Here is a 17,917-nt window from a genome sequence, read left to right as displayed (position 1 = left end):
AGAAAATTAATACTCTCAATTTCTCAGAAGATTCTCACTTGTTAGAAAGAATTTTTCTGGACCATCGAACGCGTGAACCTTTTTGTGTCAAAATTCTATTCTGAGTTACAAAATGGAACTTGGATGGACTTGCACCATTAAGAACATCTTGGAGTACACTACTTAAGGTGGCAATAGATAAAGAAACATGGGATGACATTCTCCTATTGCCTTCCAGAATATCAATACGCAGTAGATATAGGGAGATGCAATATAATAGCTTACGTAATGTCTACATATGTCTCCATATGTTTATAGTAAGTACACAACAGGAGCCTCTCCAAATTGTCCCAAACGCAAAACAATTACTGGAACCAGACTACACTGTATTGGGGAGTGTAAAAAAATGTCAATTATTCTGGAAGGCAGTATGTAAAGAAATAAGTATGGTGATAGGGCAACAACTGTTACCCAGCCCACTTTTAAGCTTACTAAGAAGCATACCGGATTCTCTGAAGGCACACAAAGAAAAGGTTCAGTTTCTCTTAACGGTGGCTAGAAAGGCTGTGATGACAAAGTGGATCGGGGACGAGTCTCCTGCTGCTCAGTTGTGGACGTCTCTGAGATCTGATGTTGTCACTTTAGAGCAGCTGAGATACCGTAATGGTGGGAGAATTCCTCTTTTGGTACAAAAATGGGAGAAACCAGTGAATCCCTCAGGAATGAAGTGCTGTTTGGCAGGAAGATAACTGACTGAGCTGGGGGACGGTTCTGTTCATGTGCAACACCAACGTTTAATACGTCTGTGCTCTGGTGCCTAGATGAATGTGGAGCGTGCTCTCCTGGACCTGTCATGCCAACGTTTTATGCTACTGAGTTGTTGTTGGTGTTGTTTTCTTTTTGAAAACTGAATCAGTAAAAATAATGTTTTAAAAAAAAGAGTGTCCAAATGACGGACACGGCATTCTCTTCAGGGTGTAAGCTGCTCAGGTTGAGGCCTATGTGTTGGCTTGGTGTCAGCGCTTGTGTCGTCCATGCCGCCAGCTCGCTTTGAGTGAACTTGGACTGACCTTAGTTGGCTGGGGCGGAGGCATGTGACTGAACAAGACATAGTCATTTTTTAAAGAGACAGTTCATGAACGCACAGGTTGGGGAAATTAGTAACCGAATTAACCGACGTGAGCACGATTAAGTTGGTGAGAGGTTTGAAATGTCGGTTTCGACACATATTCGGTTAATTGCCCAGCTCTATATATTCACAACATGTAACTTGACAACTGTTGTCAACATATACATACTGTAAACGCACAAAAGCTTCTGGGCTTGGAAGCAACGGCAGAAAAACCCAACAAGTATCCAAGAAGAGTTTCTGATGGTCCGGAGAAAAAAGAAACTCGGCGTTCAGAGGAAGGATTAAAGTCAAACGAAGACAGCGGTCGATGTCGAGGGCACACACGGATAAGCACCGGTGTAGTTTTCCTCGCTGGAGAGCGCTAAGAAGAGAAGTCATTACTCTCACTGCCAGGAGGGGGAGATAGAACATCCATTCTGCAGGTGTAATCATTATAATTACATACCTAACCTTAACCTAATTCTAACCTTAACCCCTTCTCAACCCTAAAATAGACCCTTTTCCTCATGAGGACCCATAAAATGTCCCAACACAGTAGGTGCTTTCAGGTTTTTCAGTTTTCAGTGTCCCCATGAGGATAGAAAAACCTGGTACATACGTACACACACACACACACAATGCCGCCCAGACATAAAGAAACGAGAGAAAAACAAACAAACAAACAAAAAACCTGAACAGTGTTGACTTCCTGAATCAATACTAAGTGTAGTGCTTGCTGCTACTTCCTCTCAGTTCTTTGTTGTTTTATCCTATTAATTTTTCCTTTTCCCCTCCTTTACCATGTTGTGACTGAGGTTGAACATACAGTGACCTCGGTTTGTTGGCGTTGTATTACTCTAGCCTTTACACACACACACACACACACACACAAACACACACACACACAGAAAAGTCCATTACAACTGGGAGGGAGTGTGGCGTGACTCGGAGTGTACTGAAGACAACGAGAGGTCAATGTCTTGCACAGCGCTCGCCAATAAAATCTGTCCGGCTTTCCTCGGCGGCCATTGTCCATACGGATAAAAGGGACGCTGGAAGGAAAGGCTGTGTGAGAGGAGGTAATACGGGCGCCGGCAGGGCTGGATGAGGAGTGTAAAGGTGTGTGTAGATGAGAGTCAGAGGTAATTATAGAGTCCCTTCAAAAAGGTACACAAGCCTGTGCCTTCGTTAAAACACGCCGTCTCGGGGGGACACGTGCACGCCGCTGTGTGAGGACATCTTTTAATGTTGTTGCTTCAAGGCAAAGCGGCGCTGCTTTGTAGTATAGATGTGCCTCAAGTTCCCCCGAGGACACGTTTGGCTTGCGTCTTCCTTTCCAAGAACAGACGTTCACACAGCCTCAGAGCGGGATTTGGCCGAGGTGCCAAGTGAGCCGGCGTCCATATAGTTCACATGCAGATAAACACCTGCATCGCCCTGCTGAGATATGAATGACTGACGTCGATGGAGTCGGTGCCAGACCGGCCTTTGCTGTTGTAAATCTGCAACGGTGGTGGCGTCTGCTATTCAGCGCCCCCTAATACCAGTTTAACACAAACGTGGTGTACCAAGAATAACAAAACTACTTTTTTTTGTGTGGATTTTTTCTCCCTTTTACTCTCCAATTGCATCCGGCCAATTACCCCACTCTTCCGAGCCGTCCCGGTTGCTGCTCCGCCCCCCCCTGCCGATCCGGGGAGGGCTGCAGACTACCACATGCCTCCTCCCAGACATGTGGAGTCACCAGCCGCTTCTTTTCACCTGACAGTGAGGAGTTTCGCCGGGGGGGGGGGGGCGGGGGGACTAGCAAGTGGGAGGATCGACGCCATTCCCCCTCCCCCCTGAACAGGCGACCCGACCGACCAGAGGAGGCGCTAGTGCAGCGACCAGGACACATACCTACATTCGGCTTCCCACCCGGAGAAACGACCAATTATGTCTGTAGGTACGCCCGTCTAAGCCCGAGGTAACATGGGGATTCAATCCGGCGGTAAGCAACGGTCTAGACTGCTTCACTACCCAGACGCCAACAAAACAGCTTTTGATGAGGATTTTCATCAACATCCGCACTTCAAAATTTACATATACAATGTGCAGGAAAAACAGAGGAGTGCTTATAACCAGCTTGGCACCCTGCAGGTAGACCTGCTTCCTCCGTCGTACATAGCCTCTGGCAGAGTACAGGGGAGAAAATGGATTCGGTCGGCTACACACACACCTATAATAAACAGCACGTTGTTAAAAAGATGTTATATTGTTTAAAAAACGTGCACAATATCGGTATTTCCCCCGCTCTAGTCACTGGATCAACACTATTTACTCGAGGTGTATTATGCAGCCTGATTTGTCCCTCCGCCTTACACTCGCCTCCACACTTCTCACATAAATGACATCAGTCTGCCTTGAAGCACTTTCCCCTCTGGGTGCCCTGATATTTCTGTTATCTGAAATCGAATCTGGAGGTCGAAGTGTGTCTGTAGCTCGGCTGGGTAGTAATCTGGCCTGAGAACAGAGAGCTGCCTAAGAGGAATACCGCACAATAAGGAGATGCTTTGGAAAACGAGAAGAGAATAGCGGTTACCGGAGAATGGCCTCCGTAATCAGCGCTCTTCAAATGCCGAGATAGACACAACAGCCGTGCAGCGGAAACGGCTTTGTAGTAGAAAAACCATGTAATTCTTCATGCTTTCACTCCTTTCCCTTTATATCCAGAAATAGACGAGAAATCTAGATGGGTGTGTGTATGTGTGAGAGAGAGAGTGTGAGAGAGAGAGAGAGAGAGAGAGAGAGAGAGAGAGAGAGAGAGAGAGAGAGAGAGAGAGAGAGAGCGAGCGAGAGAATAAACATGGCCACAAATCACTGTCTCCCTGACTTTACCTGTGCCTTGACATGCAGTCCCAGTCCCTCATCAGGTGACAGGGCCAAATTTGTCATCCTAATATAGATGCCAGCATGGCTGAGATGAATGTACTTGGGCCTGATTCCCATGTGTAACGTTTGCAGAAACATGACATGAAGAAGGAGGAAGAGCAGCTTTGCCCTACAGAAGCAGAGCAGGTCGCCTGTAGCTCCCATAGAGCACCATCACATAATCCCATTCCTGTCTTCCAGGTCTGGGCGATTCCTCCGCAAGAGCCGAGCACATAACCTAAATCAGCTGTGCTATATTTCATCAGGGAGACTAAACAATGTGCACTCTATCTATCTGTCTGTCTATCTATCTGTCTATCTATCTATCTATCTATCTATCTATCTATCTATCTATCTATCTATCTATCTATCTATCTATCTATCTATCTGTCTGTCTGTCTGTCTGTCTGTCTGTCTGTCTGTCTGTCTGTCTGTCTGTCTGTCTGTCTATCTATCTATCTATCTATCTATCTATCTATCTATCTATCTATCTATCTATCTATCTATCTATCTATCTATCTGTCTGTCTGTCTGTCTGTCTGTCTGTCTGTCTGTCTGTCTGTCTGTCTGTCTGTCTGTCTGTCTATCTATCTATCTATCTATCTATCTATCTATCTATCTATCTATCTATCTATCTATCTATCTATCTGTCTATCTGTCTGTCTGTCTGTCTGTCTGTCTGTCTGTCTGTCTGTCTGTCTGTCTATCTATCTATCTATCTATCTATCTATCTATCTATCTATCTATCTATCTATCTATCTGTCTATCTGTCTATCTATCTATCATGTAACCTAAATCAGCTGTGCTATCTTTCAACAGGGAGACTAAACGATGTGCATGCTATCTATCTATCTATTCATCCATCATTCCGTCCGTCCGTCCATCCATCAATGTATTTATATATAGTGTATATCTATCTATCTATCTATCTATCTATCTATCTATCTATCTATCTATCTATCTATCTATCTATCTATCTATCTATCTATCTATCTATCTATCTATCTATCTATCTATCTATCTATCTATCTATCTATCTATCTATCTATCTATCTATCTATTCATCCATCATTCCATCCGTCCGTCTGTCCATCCATCCATCTATTCATCCATCATTCCATCCGTCCATCCATCTATTTATCTATCTATAGATAGATATAGTATCTATCCATCTATCTATCTAACTCTATTCATCCATCATTCCATCTGTTCATCCATCTATTTATCTATAGATAGATACAGTATCTATCCATCTATCTATCTATCTATCTCTATCTATTCATCCATCCGTCCATCCATCCATCCATGCATCCATCCATCCGTCCATCCATCCATCCATCCATCCATGCATCCATCCATCCGTCCATCCGTCCGTCCGTCCGTCCGTCCGTCCGTCCATCCATCCATCCATCCATCCATCCATCCATCCATCCATCCATATCTGGCTGCCAGTGTGTGTGGTAGTATAATTTGCTCAACACTTTAAGCTAGCTCTGGCTTTGATGACAGAAAGAGTACAAAAAAGAAAAATGAGGTAAAAGAAAGAGAGGAAGTGAAATGGAGGAGTGATAAATGCATTAAAACACACAAGTGTTTGTTTTTTTTTCCCTAAAATTATCGAGTTCTTCCTTCTGTCCTTGCCCAAAGCCGTGTGACTTGCTGTTTCTCTCCTCAGACGCTCCTTCCTCACTGTTCAGCTGCCCGCCGCCGCCAGCACGCCCGATCTGCTCGTGCTGAGCCTCTCGCTTCCTGTTTGCCTTCTGAATGTAAAATATATGTGCTAACGGTGTTCATGTGTTGGTCTTCGTGGCCTAAAACGTGATTACAAACTTGTTCGTACTTGGCGTCTACCTTGGTGTGCGGTTGTCAAAACGAGGAGTTTTAATCCGCGGTGCTTTTAACGTTTGAGTGCCGGGTACGACGTTAAACTGCGACCGCCGGGTCGTTGGCAACTGAACCGGCACCCCCACTTCAACCCTTGGGTTGTTGTGAGGAGGGTGTGTGGACACCTAGGAGGACTAAAAACAAAACCTGTCTTTTTTTTCTCTCATTCAAAACACCACACATACCAAACCAACGTTTCACAAACCCGTCGAACTCTACACAATCAAAGACTACAACACAGGTAGGCAAAACGGAAAATAGTGAGGTGACCTGTAGGCCTCGGCATGCTTCAGCCTCCAGACCCCCCCCCCCCCCACCAAATCAAACAAAACATACACATACCACACACAGTATACTGTTTAACCAGAATCCAACATCACCCTCCCTCCTTCCCCAGTCACCACAAAAGTGCTCCGCTCCACAACCCCACCAACAAACTCTTCTTCTCTAACACAACCACACAACATATATTAACATCTCTTTCTATTACACTCCTCGAAATATTCCACACCTCAGCTCTCCTCTTTTCATAACGGGCTATGTGCCTCCTTAGCTTGACGGCAAACCTTGCGTGGCTTAAAACATAATTTAATAAATTAACATTACATCCTTTCACTTTGCCAGCCATCCCAAACAAGCACAACTCTCTCCATCCCGTTCTGCCAACAAACCACCTCTCCGACATCTACTTATTTATTCCTTCATTTTCAGCAGGTATCCTCCAGCTCACGACACTCAGCACACTCATGCGGAAATGTTTCCTCTCCCACACCCACACATCACATTCTCCCTTCACATCCACATCAAACTGACTGATTATTACATTATTGAACACCCTGTTGTGTCTTAATAACAAGTCAACATTCCCACATCCAACACTGGTCCGCTTCACTCTCAGATTCCTCCATCTCCTCCCTACATCCATCTCATTCATAACCCTCTCCCACACTTTCTCCGCGGCCGCTCTTCTCACTTCTCCCCCTCTTCAGCGGCTATACATCACTCTCATTTTCACACTCATCAGACTCGCTCTCCTCTCGCCCTCTCCCACACACATTTCTATCTCTCCCTCCTCATCCAACACAGCCTCTCTCTCCATCATACTGACCCGATCTCTCGGCACCCCCCTCCCCCTTGATCTTTCCCGTCATGCTCTTTGCTGTTCCCGACCTCATTTTATCACCCCTTCCCCTCACCTCATCTATCAGTACCTGTGCCCTCATAAACCCTGGTAGAGACTCGCACACTAGAGCCCTTATCTTTCTAAACCCCGCTCTCCAAATCGCCCCGTTGTAGACTGTGTTCCCCTCAAATGGGATTTTTGAATTTAAAAACAAAGTGCGGATGAGTTCCTCTGTGAACCAGCGGCCATCCATACCTGGAGAGGAGATAGGGACCACCAGGTACTCCCCCTACTGCAACACAATGGTGACTCAACCCGTTGAGGCATCCGCTGTGCTCCTATGACCTCCGCTGATGATGACGATGACGCTTTTAACATAAACACGCTCAGCCCAAATGAATGTGCATAGAAGGGAGGCAAATTAACATCAGAGAATTGATTATGCGAACACATGATGCAGTACCTCTTCCTAGTGTCTTGTCACCGCTTCCGAGGAAATGAGTTTTAATAATGGAAATAAAAACCCGGAGGGCACGGTGGTTTGGTAGTTGGCCGTCTTACAGCGAGGGACACATATGTGCGGATGAGCGAGAGAATGTGTCTGCAAAGACACTCGTGATAAACCGGCTTATTGTGTAGAATATCTTCCTACCTTGCACCCTGTGCCTGCTGGGATAAGCAGCCCCCTCGCCACCCCGAATTAGATCAAGTGGGCACAGACAATATTGGGAGAAAGTGTGTTTATCAGGTGAGTGAATTAAAGCAAATAGGAACACTTCAAACCCATCATAGAAGAGCTGGCACATGGCTCCTGGGATATTTAAAAAATAATGACTAAGCCCATTGATCGTGCAGTCTGGCATCTGGGAGTGATGTGCTGTATTGCAACGTGGCTCACGCTCAACAGTTGGGCCCAAACTGTTCTCTCTCTCTCTCTGTGTAGATTTTAAAGGCTAGCATCTTGAGAGACAACAATATGGTTCATGCAATATGCTGCAAGGCCCCCGGTGTCGATATCTTCCTCCAAACAAAAACACTTGCAGAGAAGACGTTTACACCGGGTGATTTTGAGGGTTGTCATTCAAACGGACTTAGCTCGGCTCTGCTAAATGGAAAATCTGTCGGCTTCTGTAATGCCGGCAGAGCTGTGATACCTGTGTCACTCACGAGTCAAAGTTTATCTTTATTTATTTATTTGTTTTTTTGCTGAAATCAATACGCTGGTTTGCAGCCACTGCCGCCGTGTCTGTCTGAATTTAACACGATATTAGCAAGCAAACACGAATTCATCCAGCAAACATCATAGTGAGTTATTCCGAAACGTCAGCGTGGTGGTGTGTGCATATTGACCTCTACCAAGGTGGGTGGAGGCTGTGTGTCCACAGAGCAGCCTACGTAAGTGGCGAGCGTTGAAGGGCAGTTTCAATAATGGCTCCCGATGAGCCTGAGATGATGGATATGGTCTGTTGCTGGGAGAGAACGCCTCAGGCCTGGGGCCACCGCGGGTCTACAACATAACTTCTGTCGCCATCTGTCAGCACTGGGTGGGCATGGCCTGTGACCGGGCCTACGGTAACACAGTCCTGGGCCACCTCCGACAACACACACCACACCACGGGGGACGGGGTTTTGGGGCCGGTGTTGATGCACAGTGACTACAATGGCGAGCAGATGAGAGCCGTCCATCCTACTCTTGTCATTTCATTGAAACGGTTTCAAGAATGTGTCCTCCAAGCTAGTGCAAGATCTGTTGTGGACTCCCCCCCCCCTCCCTTTTTTTCTATCCCTAATTGTATCTTGGCCAATTTCCCCACTCTTCCGAGTCATCCCGGTCTCCGCTCCACAACCTCTGCCGGTCCGGGGAGGGCTGCAGACTACCACATGCCTCCTCCAATACGTGGAGTCGCCAGCCGCTTCTTTTCACCTGACAGTGAGGAGTTTCACCAGGGGGGTGTAGCGCGTGGGATGATCACGCCATTCCCCCCAGTCCCCCCCCCTCCGACTTACCAGAGGAGTCGCTACTGCAGAGACCAGGACACATACCCACATCCGGCTTCCCACCCGCAGACACGGACAATTGTGTCTGTAGGGACACCCAACCAAGCTGGAGGTAACACGGGGATTCGAACCAGCGATCCTCGTGTTGGTAGGCAACGGAGTAGACCACTACACTACCCGGATGCCTTGTGGACCTTTTTTTATTTGTTTATCAGGTAACTTGAGCCTGGGCAGGTGTTGATACTACCACCTGGAGAACTAAATAGTGCAGGGGACACCTTAAACCCTTCGGATGATTCTTTCCCTCACATTTCTTCTCTCAGGCTCGTCCAACTGATGGATCTGTAGCTGGATGGTCAGCTGGATGGACATCTGCATTGCAGGGAGGAAATCTTACATTGAGGAGGTTTCCTCCCTGTGAATAATTTAAGCTAGTGTAACCACACAGGCCACACACACCAAGACTGAATACTGCAGTAGGTTCCCCAAAAGCAATGATCTCTAACTTCTGTATGAAACATTAAGCCTTAACATTTTTATACTATATGACCTAAATGGGGCAATACTGATCCAATATGGGCAGCTGCCGTGCAGCGCCCGGGGAATAGAAAACGGCTTGTGTTGTATTATAACAGGTGTCTGAAATTCAGATTTGACCAGAAATGTAAAGCGCTTTGAGTGGCTGTTGCAGCTAGGAAAGCGCTATATAAAATGCAACTTAATTGATGATTGCTTGAAATATTAATAAACCCTATAGTGTAGCGTCTATTCTGTTGCCTACCAACACAGGGATCGCCGGTTCGAATCCCCGTGTTACCTTCGGCTTGGTCTCACCTACAGACACACTGGGCCGTGGGAAGCCGGATGTGGGTGTGTGTCCTGGACGCTGCACTAGCGCCTCCTCTGGTCGGTCGGGGCGCCTGTTCAGCGGGGAGGGGGAACTGGGGGGAATAGCGTGACCCTCCCACGCACTACGTGGTCCCCCTGGTGAAACTCCTCACTGTCAGGTGGAAAGAAGCGGCTGGCGACTCCACATGTATGGATGGAGGCGTGTGGTAGTCTGCAGCCCTCCCCGGATCGGCAGAGGGGGTGGAGCAGAGACCGGGACGGCTCGGAAAATGGGGTAATTGGCCGGATACCATTGGGGAGAAAAAGGCAGGGGGAAAAAAATAAATAATATATATATATATATATATATATATATATATATATATATATATATATATATATATATATATATATATATATAAACCCTTGACCACAATCTTCCTCCCTGTTCATCTGGTTGGCTGTCATTGTGTGTTTCTTGGGCGTCTCAGTTAGTTGTGCGTGTGTCGGTCTACTTTATAATTAGCGGGCGCACAGAGGTAGAAATGATTAAAACCAGCCTTCAGTCTGCAGTAAGATGTGCCCAACTGTTGCGGAGACTCGTTCCACTTGATTAGCCGTGTGACAAGCAACTCCTATTAACGCAAACCTGAAAAGCAGACTACAGCAAAAACCATTACAATCAACCTGCGAATCAGTTATGTCCCATTAAAGTCTCCCTGGCGCGGGCGTGTGGAAGTCACAGAATCGGCTCTGACAATGCTCTCTGTACCTTCTGCAGAACAAATCGCCCGCTCTCAGCCGCGAACGTGAGCAAGTAAACGCTAAAAGTTCCCCGTTGTGAGCAAGAAAAGGCTTCAACGTGGCTGCTTAAGTGTAAACCACCGAAGCCGCCCGTTTTCGGGGGAAAACATTCCTATTTTGGAGCTCTTTGATTCGAAAGGTTGAATCGGCGAAACAGGGAAATGGTGTCATGTGCTGTGTATAAGTGGGGTAATGCAAGACGCTGTGTGAAAACCACCGTTGCACGCTGGCATCACAGGCAGCTGTCCCCGGCAGGCCTCCTCTCCCGGCGTCGCCGGTCTGCTCTGGGAGAGCGGCGCTGTAAGTCGAAACTGGGTCGGTAACGCGGAGCCTGATTTCGATTTAGAAGCTGTCATATCAGATCCGAGATTTAGTCGCGAGTGCCACCCATAACTGAACGGCAAATACAAATGTGAACACAGTGGGGTAAGAACTCCACTCCAGTCAAACATAAAATTAAATGACAAAAGTCTGCAGATACTGTACATTTCTATGCTCGGGAAATTGGCAGGAGCTTCAGCTGCCTTACTTTGTACTGTCAGTTGCCAAGGGGGAACAGGCCTGCAACGAATTCCTGCTGACTGCATTTGTTTTTCATATCACTCGATAGCAAAATACCTCACAGACGAGTGGAATAAATGCCCTTCCATCGAACCCGCCGGCAAACTGCTGTGAACACGCTTGCTTAATTACAACACGACCTGAATGGAAAACAGAAGCTTTATATCCATTGAAGGCAGAGACGAGATTTGAGGCAAGAATTAGAGCTGGGAGCAGCTCTATTTTTGATAAGAGACCCCCTAAGTGAGCTTTATTTCATTGCTAACACATATGAATTACAATAAATACCATTTGACATATATACAGGACTAACTAATCATGTAAACTGCCACTATGTTCAAAATGTGACCTCTCTGTTCAGTATCAAGAATTCATCTTTTGGTAATATTATGACAGGACTGAACCATTTGTTTTTACTTTTACTTTGGGGGGGGGGGTTTCCCCTTTTTCTCCAAGCCCTCTGCCGATCCAGGGAGGGCTGCAGACTACCACATGCCTCCTCCAATACATGTGGAGTTGCCAGCCGCTTCTTTTCACCTGACAGCGAGGAGTTTCACCAGGGGGATGTAGCGTGTGGGAGGATCACGCTATTCCCCCCAGTTCCCCCTCAACAGGCACCCCGACCGACCAGAGGAGGTGCTAGTGCAGCGACCAGAACACACACCCACACCCGGCTCCCCACCCGCAGACTCGGCCAACTGTGTCTGTAGGGACGCCCGGCCAAGCCGGAGGTAACGCGGGGATTCGAACCGGCGATCCCCGTGTTGGTAGGCAACAGAAAAGACTGCTATGCTACCCGGATGTCTCCAGTTCTTTTTTCCATTGCCTTGCTCAGGGGCACAGGCAGGAGTATTAACCCTAACATGCATGTCTTTTTGATGGTGGGAGGAAACCGGAGCACCATTAAAACCTCCTTGATCACGTTCAGTAGATGAGAGTGACCCCCTCAGTGGTCAATATGTAAAATAAATGTAGATCATTATCTCAAGGCCTGCATACGGCTGCATGCAGGTTTCTCTACACTGCAGTGCTGACTTTAAATTGTGGTCCAACTGTACCAGGAGGCAAAATAACAAGCAGCCGCAGGGTCGAAAGAATATGAATTGGAGTCAGAAGACATTGTGCATACAATAATCGTGAAGGTAGAGCTGTGGCAGACTTGGCAGAGGCGAGCCGCCTATATACTGACTGATTTACCACAAGATCACTGTGACACATTGTTGTAGCAGTCAATATAGCAATGCAGCATATCAAATCTTCATTCAGCCTTCCAATTATGAGGAGGCCAAGGTTCAGCCCCTCATCTCGGGAGTCTGAGACAAGGACGGCGTCACTACGAGCCAATTCAGCTGGAACTGGAACATCTGCAGTGAGGGGAAATGAAATCGGTCACACAATGTCTATTGTGTGTTCCCCCATATTCTCCAAGACAAGCCCATTACACCCACTTCACCTGGGGTTCACTCAGAGACAGGGGGGCTAATAGATAACCGGCCGTACCCAAGTTAGTGATGTAGTCAGGGTTTATTCTCGCTAGGAGTGCACTACGACCCGATTCCTTTGTTTCAGAAGCTAACAAGACAAGAAATACAAACGGCACAGTCGGAAAAAGGCCGTGTAAGAGCCGCCAAGCCGCTCTCCAGCTTGTATACTAAAAAATAACAACATGATGAGTTCATATTATGTTGTTGTGACGGCCTGGCGGCCTGTCCAGGGTGTCTCCCCACCTGCCGCCCAATGACTGCTGGGATAGGCTCCAGCATCCCCGCGACCCTGACAGGAGGATAAGCGGTTTGGATGATGGATGGATGATCAAACTAACACTCGGGTTTCACGTGCTGCTGCTGCTGCATGCAGGCCTGTGCAGGCGCTGTTTGTTGCATTGTTTTGTTAGCATTAAGTTTGGTCAACACATGCGTTTATTTAACTGTTTTATTTATTTATTTGTTTGTTTTTAACCCCCCCCCCCCTTTCTCCCCAGCTGTATTCGTCCTATTACCCCACTCTTCCAACCCGTCCCGGTCACTGCTCCACCCCCTCTGCTGATCCGGGGAGGGCTGCAGACTACCACATGCCTCCTCCCATACATGTGGAGTCACCAGCTGCTTCTTTTCACCTGACAGTGAGGAGTTTCCCCAGGGGGACGTAGCGCGTGGGAGGATCACGCTATTCCCCCCCAGTTCCCCCTCCCCTCCGAACAGGCGCCCCAACTGACCAGAGGCGGCGCTAGTGCAGCAACCAGGACACATACCCACATCCAGCTTCCCACCTGCAGACACGGCCAATTGTCTCTGCGGCCCGGCCTGACCAAGCTGGAGGTAACACGGGGATTCGAACCGGCGATCCCTGGGTTGGTAGGCAACGGAATAGACCACCACGCCACCTAGACGCCCAAACTGTTTCATTTCTAAACCTGTCACCACATCGTCTGCCTTGCTCACGCGACACTTAACCCTCCTATGATGCACCCACCAAGGTTTTTCCCACTTTTTTCCTCTGTGAAGGTTTTCCTCATCTGAATCCAGGGCATCAAACAGAGGGCGCCATACATTGTCATTTACCATATCGACTCAGTTCTCATTGTGCGAACATAAAGCCCTGTGACACCACGGCCGCAATTTCAGAGCTCCACAAAGAACCCTGACTCGACCTAAAAAGGCAAGGCTGCAGTGTAAACATGGACTGAAAATTAACTTGACAGAATATTCCAGCAATATTGTCACATTGGGCTTTTAACAAACTGTCTGTGAAATAGACGGCAGTAAAATAGGAACAACCTGATTGTAGTTGTACTGTAGTTTTTTTTTTTATGGCTGCGGTTTGATGAGTTTTATTCTTCTGATAACGTGCAGGTGTATTTTAAAGAATGCATTGAAAGAAGAAGCGATAAAACGAAGCCTGATGAAACGGCCAGTAAATGCTGCTAAATCTTCTGTGCGGTGAGCAAAACGGTGAGTATTTCCTGATTGTAAATACTCAGTAAAAGTACTGTGTGTATTTCGCCTCATGCAGTACTCTAGTTGTTGAAACTGGCTTGTGTTACTGGCACATAACTCGTCCTTTTACCATCCTCGGTTCTGCCGTGTACCACTTTCCTCCCGGGGTAAACTCTGTCCTTGTGTAATTCGACGTCCCCTTGTCGCCTTGTCCTGACACTGTACCCAATACCAGGTGGTCCTCTTGGGAGGACCTCTCTGGAGACCCAACTTTTGGTGGTTGGCTGCCCAAGATCATGAACACTTGTGAGAATTTTATGTGTGTGTGTGTGTGTGTGTGTGTGCTGGCCAGGTTTGATAATGTGGAGTAACGTAGGTGAGGATCCATCACTGTCAGCTGACCTCAGGGGCTCTTCTAGATAGTGAACGCTCCTCCCGTCTGCCAGGAGGGTGAGCTGCTACATAAAATGCAAACCCTCACCCCCCCTTTTCCCCCCAATTGTATCCGGCCAATCACCCCACTCTTCCAAGCTGTCCCGGTTATTGCTCCACCCCCACCGATCCAGGGAGGGCTGCAGACTACCACATGCCTCCTCCGATACATGTGGAGTCGCCAGCCGCTTCTTTACACCTGACAGTGAGGAGTTTCGCCAGACGGATGTAGTGTGTGGGAGGATCACGCTATCCCCCCCCCCCCCCCAGAACAGGCACCCCGACCAACCAGAGGAGGCGCCAGTGCAGCGACTAGGACACATACCCACATCCGGCTTCCCACCCGCAGACGCAACCAATTGTGTCCATAGGGATGCCCGACCAAGCCGGAGATAACGCGGGGATTCGAACCAGCGATCCCCGTGTTGGTAGGCAACGGAATAGACCACCATGCTACCCGGATGTCCGCAAACCCTCATCCTTCAGGTGGTTTGGGTTATAAGCATCATCTGGATTTGAAAGCTATTATTCTCTGCCTTGACATTTTCCTTCGCAATGTCAACCATCTAGAACCTGCTGCAGCTAACGACGCTTAATTAACTTTTCTGTCGCCATTTATTCCGCATTTAAAGACGCTGCGAGGAGTTTTTCACTGATTATTTTCGGTCTCAATTTAATTTTGATGCCCGTTTTTATGACTGACATAAAAAAAGATATCGCTATATAGAGATTCCAAATGCTCGTGTCGGGGACGGAGACGAGCATCATTCTGCACGATGTGATGAAAAGGTCTACGGTGCACAGGCGGCATCGTTGCAACAAGAGTCAAGTCATCACCGCCGTGAAAAAAACTACCGCTTTGGTCCGCGGGGTTGTGCAAAGTCAACGAAAACCTAAAACTCCTCCTAGTAACGTTAAATGGCCAGTATCTTTAAAAAAGTACGTATCTTTAAAAAGATGCTAACTGGGTTATTATTGAATATTTTCTAAAAACTGATATGTACAACGTTTGAATCATGCGTGGGTTATTCAAAAACCATCTCTGATTTTTCTATTAATCACAAGGTCTGGTTGAGGGGCAATAGTTACACTTTCTTGTTCTGGTAAACACAAAACTGAACTGTCTTGATGCATGCTCAATAATCCAGGTAGGGAAGTCGCAGAAGGTTGAATCAGTTCATCTGGACACAACGTTTACTGAGAGAAACGTTCCTTCATCATCTACCCGACCTCTTCAGTCTCAACTGACTGCAGATCAGCATAAGATATAAACAATACAGTGGTATAACGACCGAAACCAATGACCAGTTTCATGTGCAAATTAGACCAATAGGGCCCAGACACACCAAACCGAGTAGCGGCGACGAAGCCCGACTGTTGCATCACCTGCCATCTGGGCCAACAAGTAGCACACACCGTAAAGACGACAGCCGACGGCCAGCTAGCATGTACGTTCTGCACTGATTCACTAAGCTGAACACGCATATCTATGGCTCTGTTAGCAACGGGCGTTGGTAAACATCTGATCACAAAGAGCCACGCATATCGATAGCTCTGACAACGACTCCTAGAGGATAAATACTGAGTCTCATCACCAGCCAGTCAGACTAGCTTGGTCTAGTCAGAAAGGCACGAACTGAGGAAGCCTCTTGGATGAGAGGCGAAACGTCTTCAGGGATATATACCAAGTCCAGTTGCACTTGATTCAACTCCTTTGGATAACCATGACGACCTGGATGAATGAGAACATTCACAGACATAAGCTGAACAGCCAATCAGAGTGATCTCTCTCACCGACGGGCTCCGCCGATTCAACATGCTGAATCGGCCGAAAAGCTGCCGACAGGGGTCCGACCAGTGCCGACGATGCGGGACACACCGTAAAAACTAGGGTCACAGACACTCACTGACAGCCTGACATTGGCCGACAGCTGACCGTCGGCCTGGTGTGTTAGGGCCTTAACTAGAATTTCAGTGGCCATGTGTACTATTCACAGAGGACTGAGGACTAGTTGCAATCACAGCATTGTAAGATGGCGTAACGTACATCGGGGGAACTAAACAGACGCTGGCCAAGAGGACGGCACAACACAGGAGAGCTAACACATCAGGCCAGGACTCCACAGTCTACACCATCTACAGGCCAGTGGCCACTCTTTCAGGGATGAGGATGTGCACATCCTTGATGTTAAGAGGGAACGACCATCCCTGAAACGGCGAGGGGGGGGGTGTATGTCTGTTACCATCTTACAATGCTGTGATTGCAAATATTTCCCAATCCTCCGTCAACAGTACGCATGACCATTGAAACTAGTCAATGGTCATGGTAATTTGCATATGAAGCCGATCGTTGGTTTGGGTCGTTGTGCCACTGTGTTGTTCATAAGGGTGGGGATACCTGCAGTCAGTTGAGACTGAAGAGGTCACTTAGATGATGATGAAACGTCTCTCTCAATAAACGCTGTGTCCGGATGAACTGATTCAACCTTCTGTGACGAAGCAGAACTGAAGCCTGGGAGTCACATGAACAGGAGCTCTGTCCCAGAAATAAACATTCCTGATTGTTGGCACTGATGCCACAATTAGTCATGTGTGAGTCAGTCAACCAATGAAAAGGGAGAAAATAATTTGTTCAGATGACTCACAAGATACGTCTTTCTAAATGACTTAAAAAAAAAAAGCCGTCTGGGGAATAGCGTGATCCTTCCACGCTTTACATCCCCCTGGTGAAACTCCTCACTGTCAGGTGAGAAGAAGCGGCTGGTGACTCCACATGTATGGGAGGAGGCATGTGGTAGTCTGCAGCCCTCCCCGGATCGGCAGAGGGGGGTGGAGCAGCGACCGGGACGGCTTGGAAGAGTGGGGTAATTGGCCAAGTACAATTGGGGAGGGGAGAAATAAACGTCTGCAATGTCTGCCATTATAGAAAAGAAAACTGATTCAGAGTGTGTCTAACTAGCTATCGGGGGAATGCGCTGAAACCCCAACCTAAAAAAAAAATGTAGGTAAGGCAAAAGAACACCAGCCTGCGTGGAATCGGTGGACAAGGGAAATGAGAAGCATCTCTTGCAGTGTGCAGCTGGCCCATCGGTTGCGAGGGCAGACAGAAGTGCATTAAGGTTTAATTGAATGAGAACAGACGCCGCCACAGAGTGCCGACACTTCATTAAGGCACGACAGTCGGGCTCATACAGTGGGTACCGCCGCCAACTGCAGACAGGATATACACCGCCAAACAGGCTGGCGGTGGACTCTCCGAGTTGGGAAATGGGGGTACACTCAAAATAAAGTAAACATCAACATTAGCATTCTGACTCGCAAGCACACCGGCGCAGCTTGTGAATCCTGGCT

The 17,917-nt window shown here is 47.6% G+C and overlaps 1 protein-coding gene across 5 annotated transcripts in view; it reads right to left on the bottom strand.

Annotated features, from left to right (window-relative positions):
• LOC130123237 (neurexin-1a-like) overlaps positions 1 to 17,917 on the bottom strand; it is a 456,613-nt gene that overhangs the window by 50,935 nt on the left and 387,761 nt on the right. The window contains exon 21 of one of the 5 annotated variants that reach the window (XM_056292378.1): positions 2,551 to 2,592. The exons of the other annotated variants lie outside the window; for them this stretch is intronic. Within the exon in view, the coding sequence (XP_056148353.1) occupies positions 2,551 to 2,592 (42 nt within the window). The remainder of the gene's footprint in view (positions 1 to 2,550; positions 2,593 to 17,917) is intronic. 5 annotated transcript variants of the gene reach the window in all.

This window comes from Lampris incognitus, chromosome 13 (assembly GCF_029633865.1).
Source record: "Lampris incognitus isolate fLamInc1 chromosome 13, fLamInc1.hap2, whole genome shotgun sequence".
Lineage (NCBI taxonomy): Eukaryota > Metazoa > Chordata > Actinopteri > Lampriformes > Lampridae > Lampris > Lampris incognitus.
This window is presented reverse-complemented; position numbering and strand designations above follow the sequence as displayed.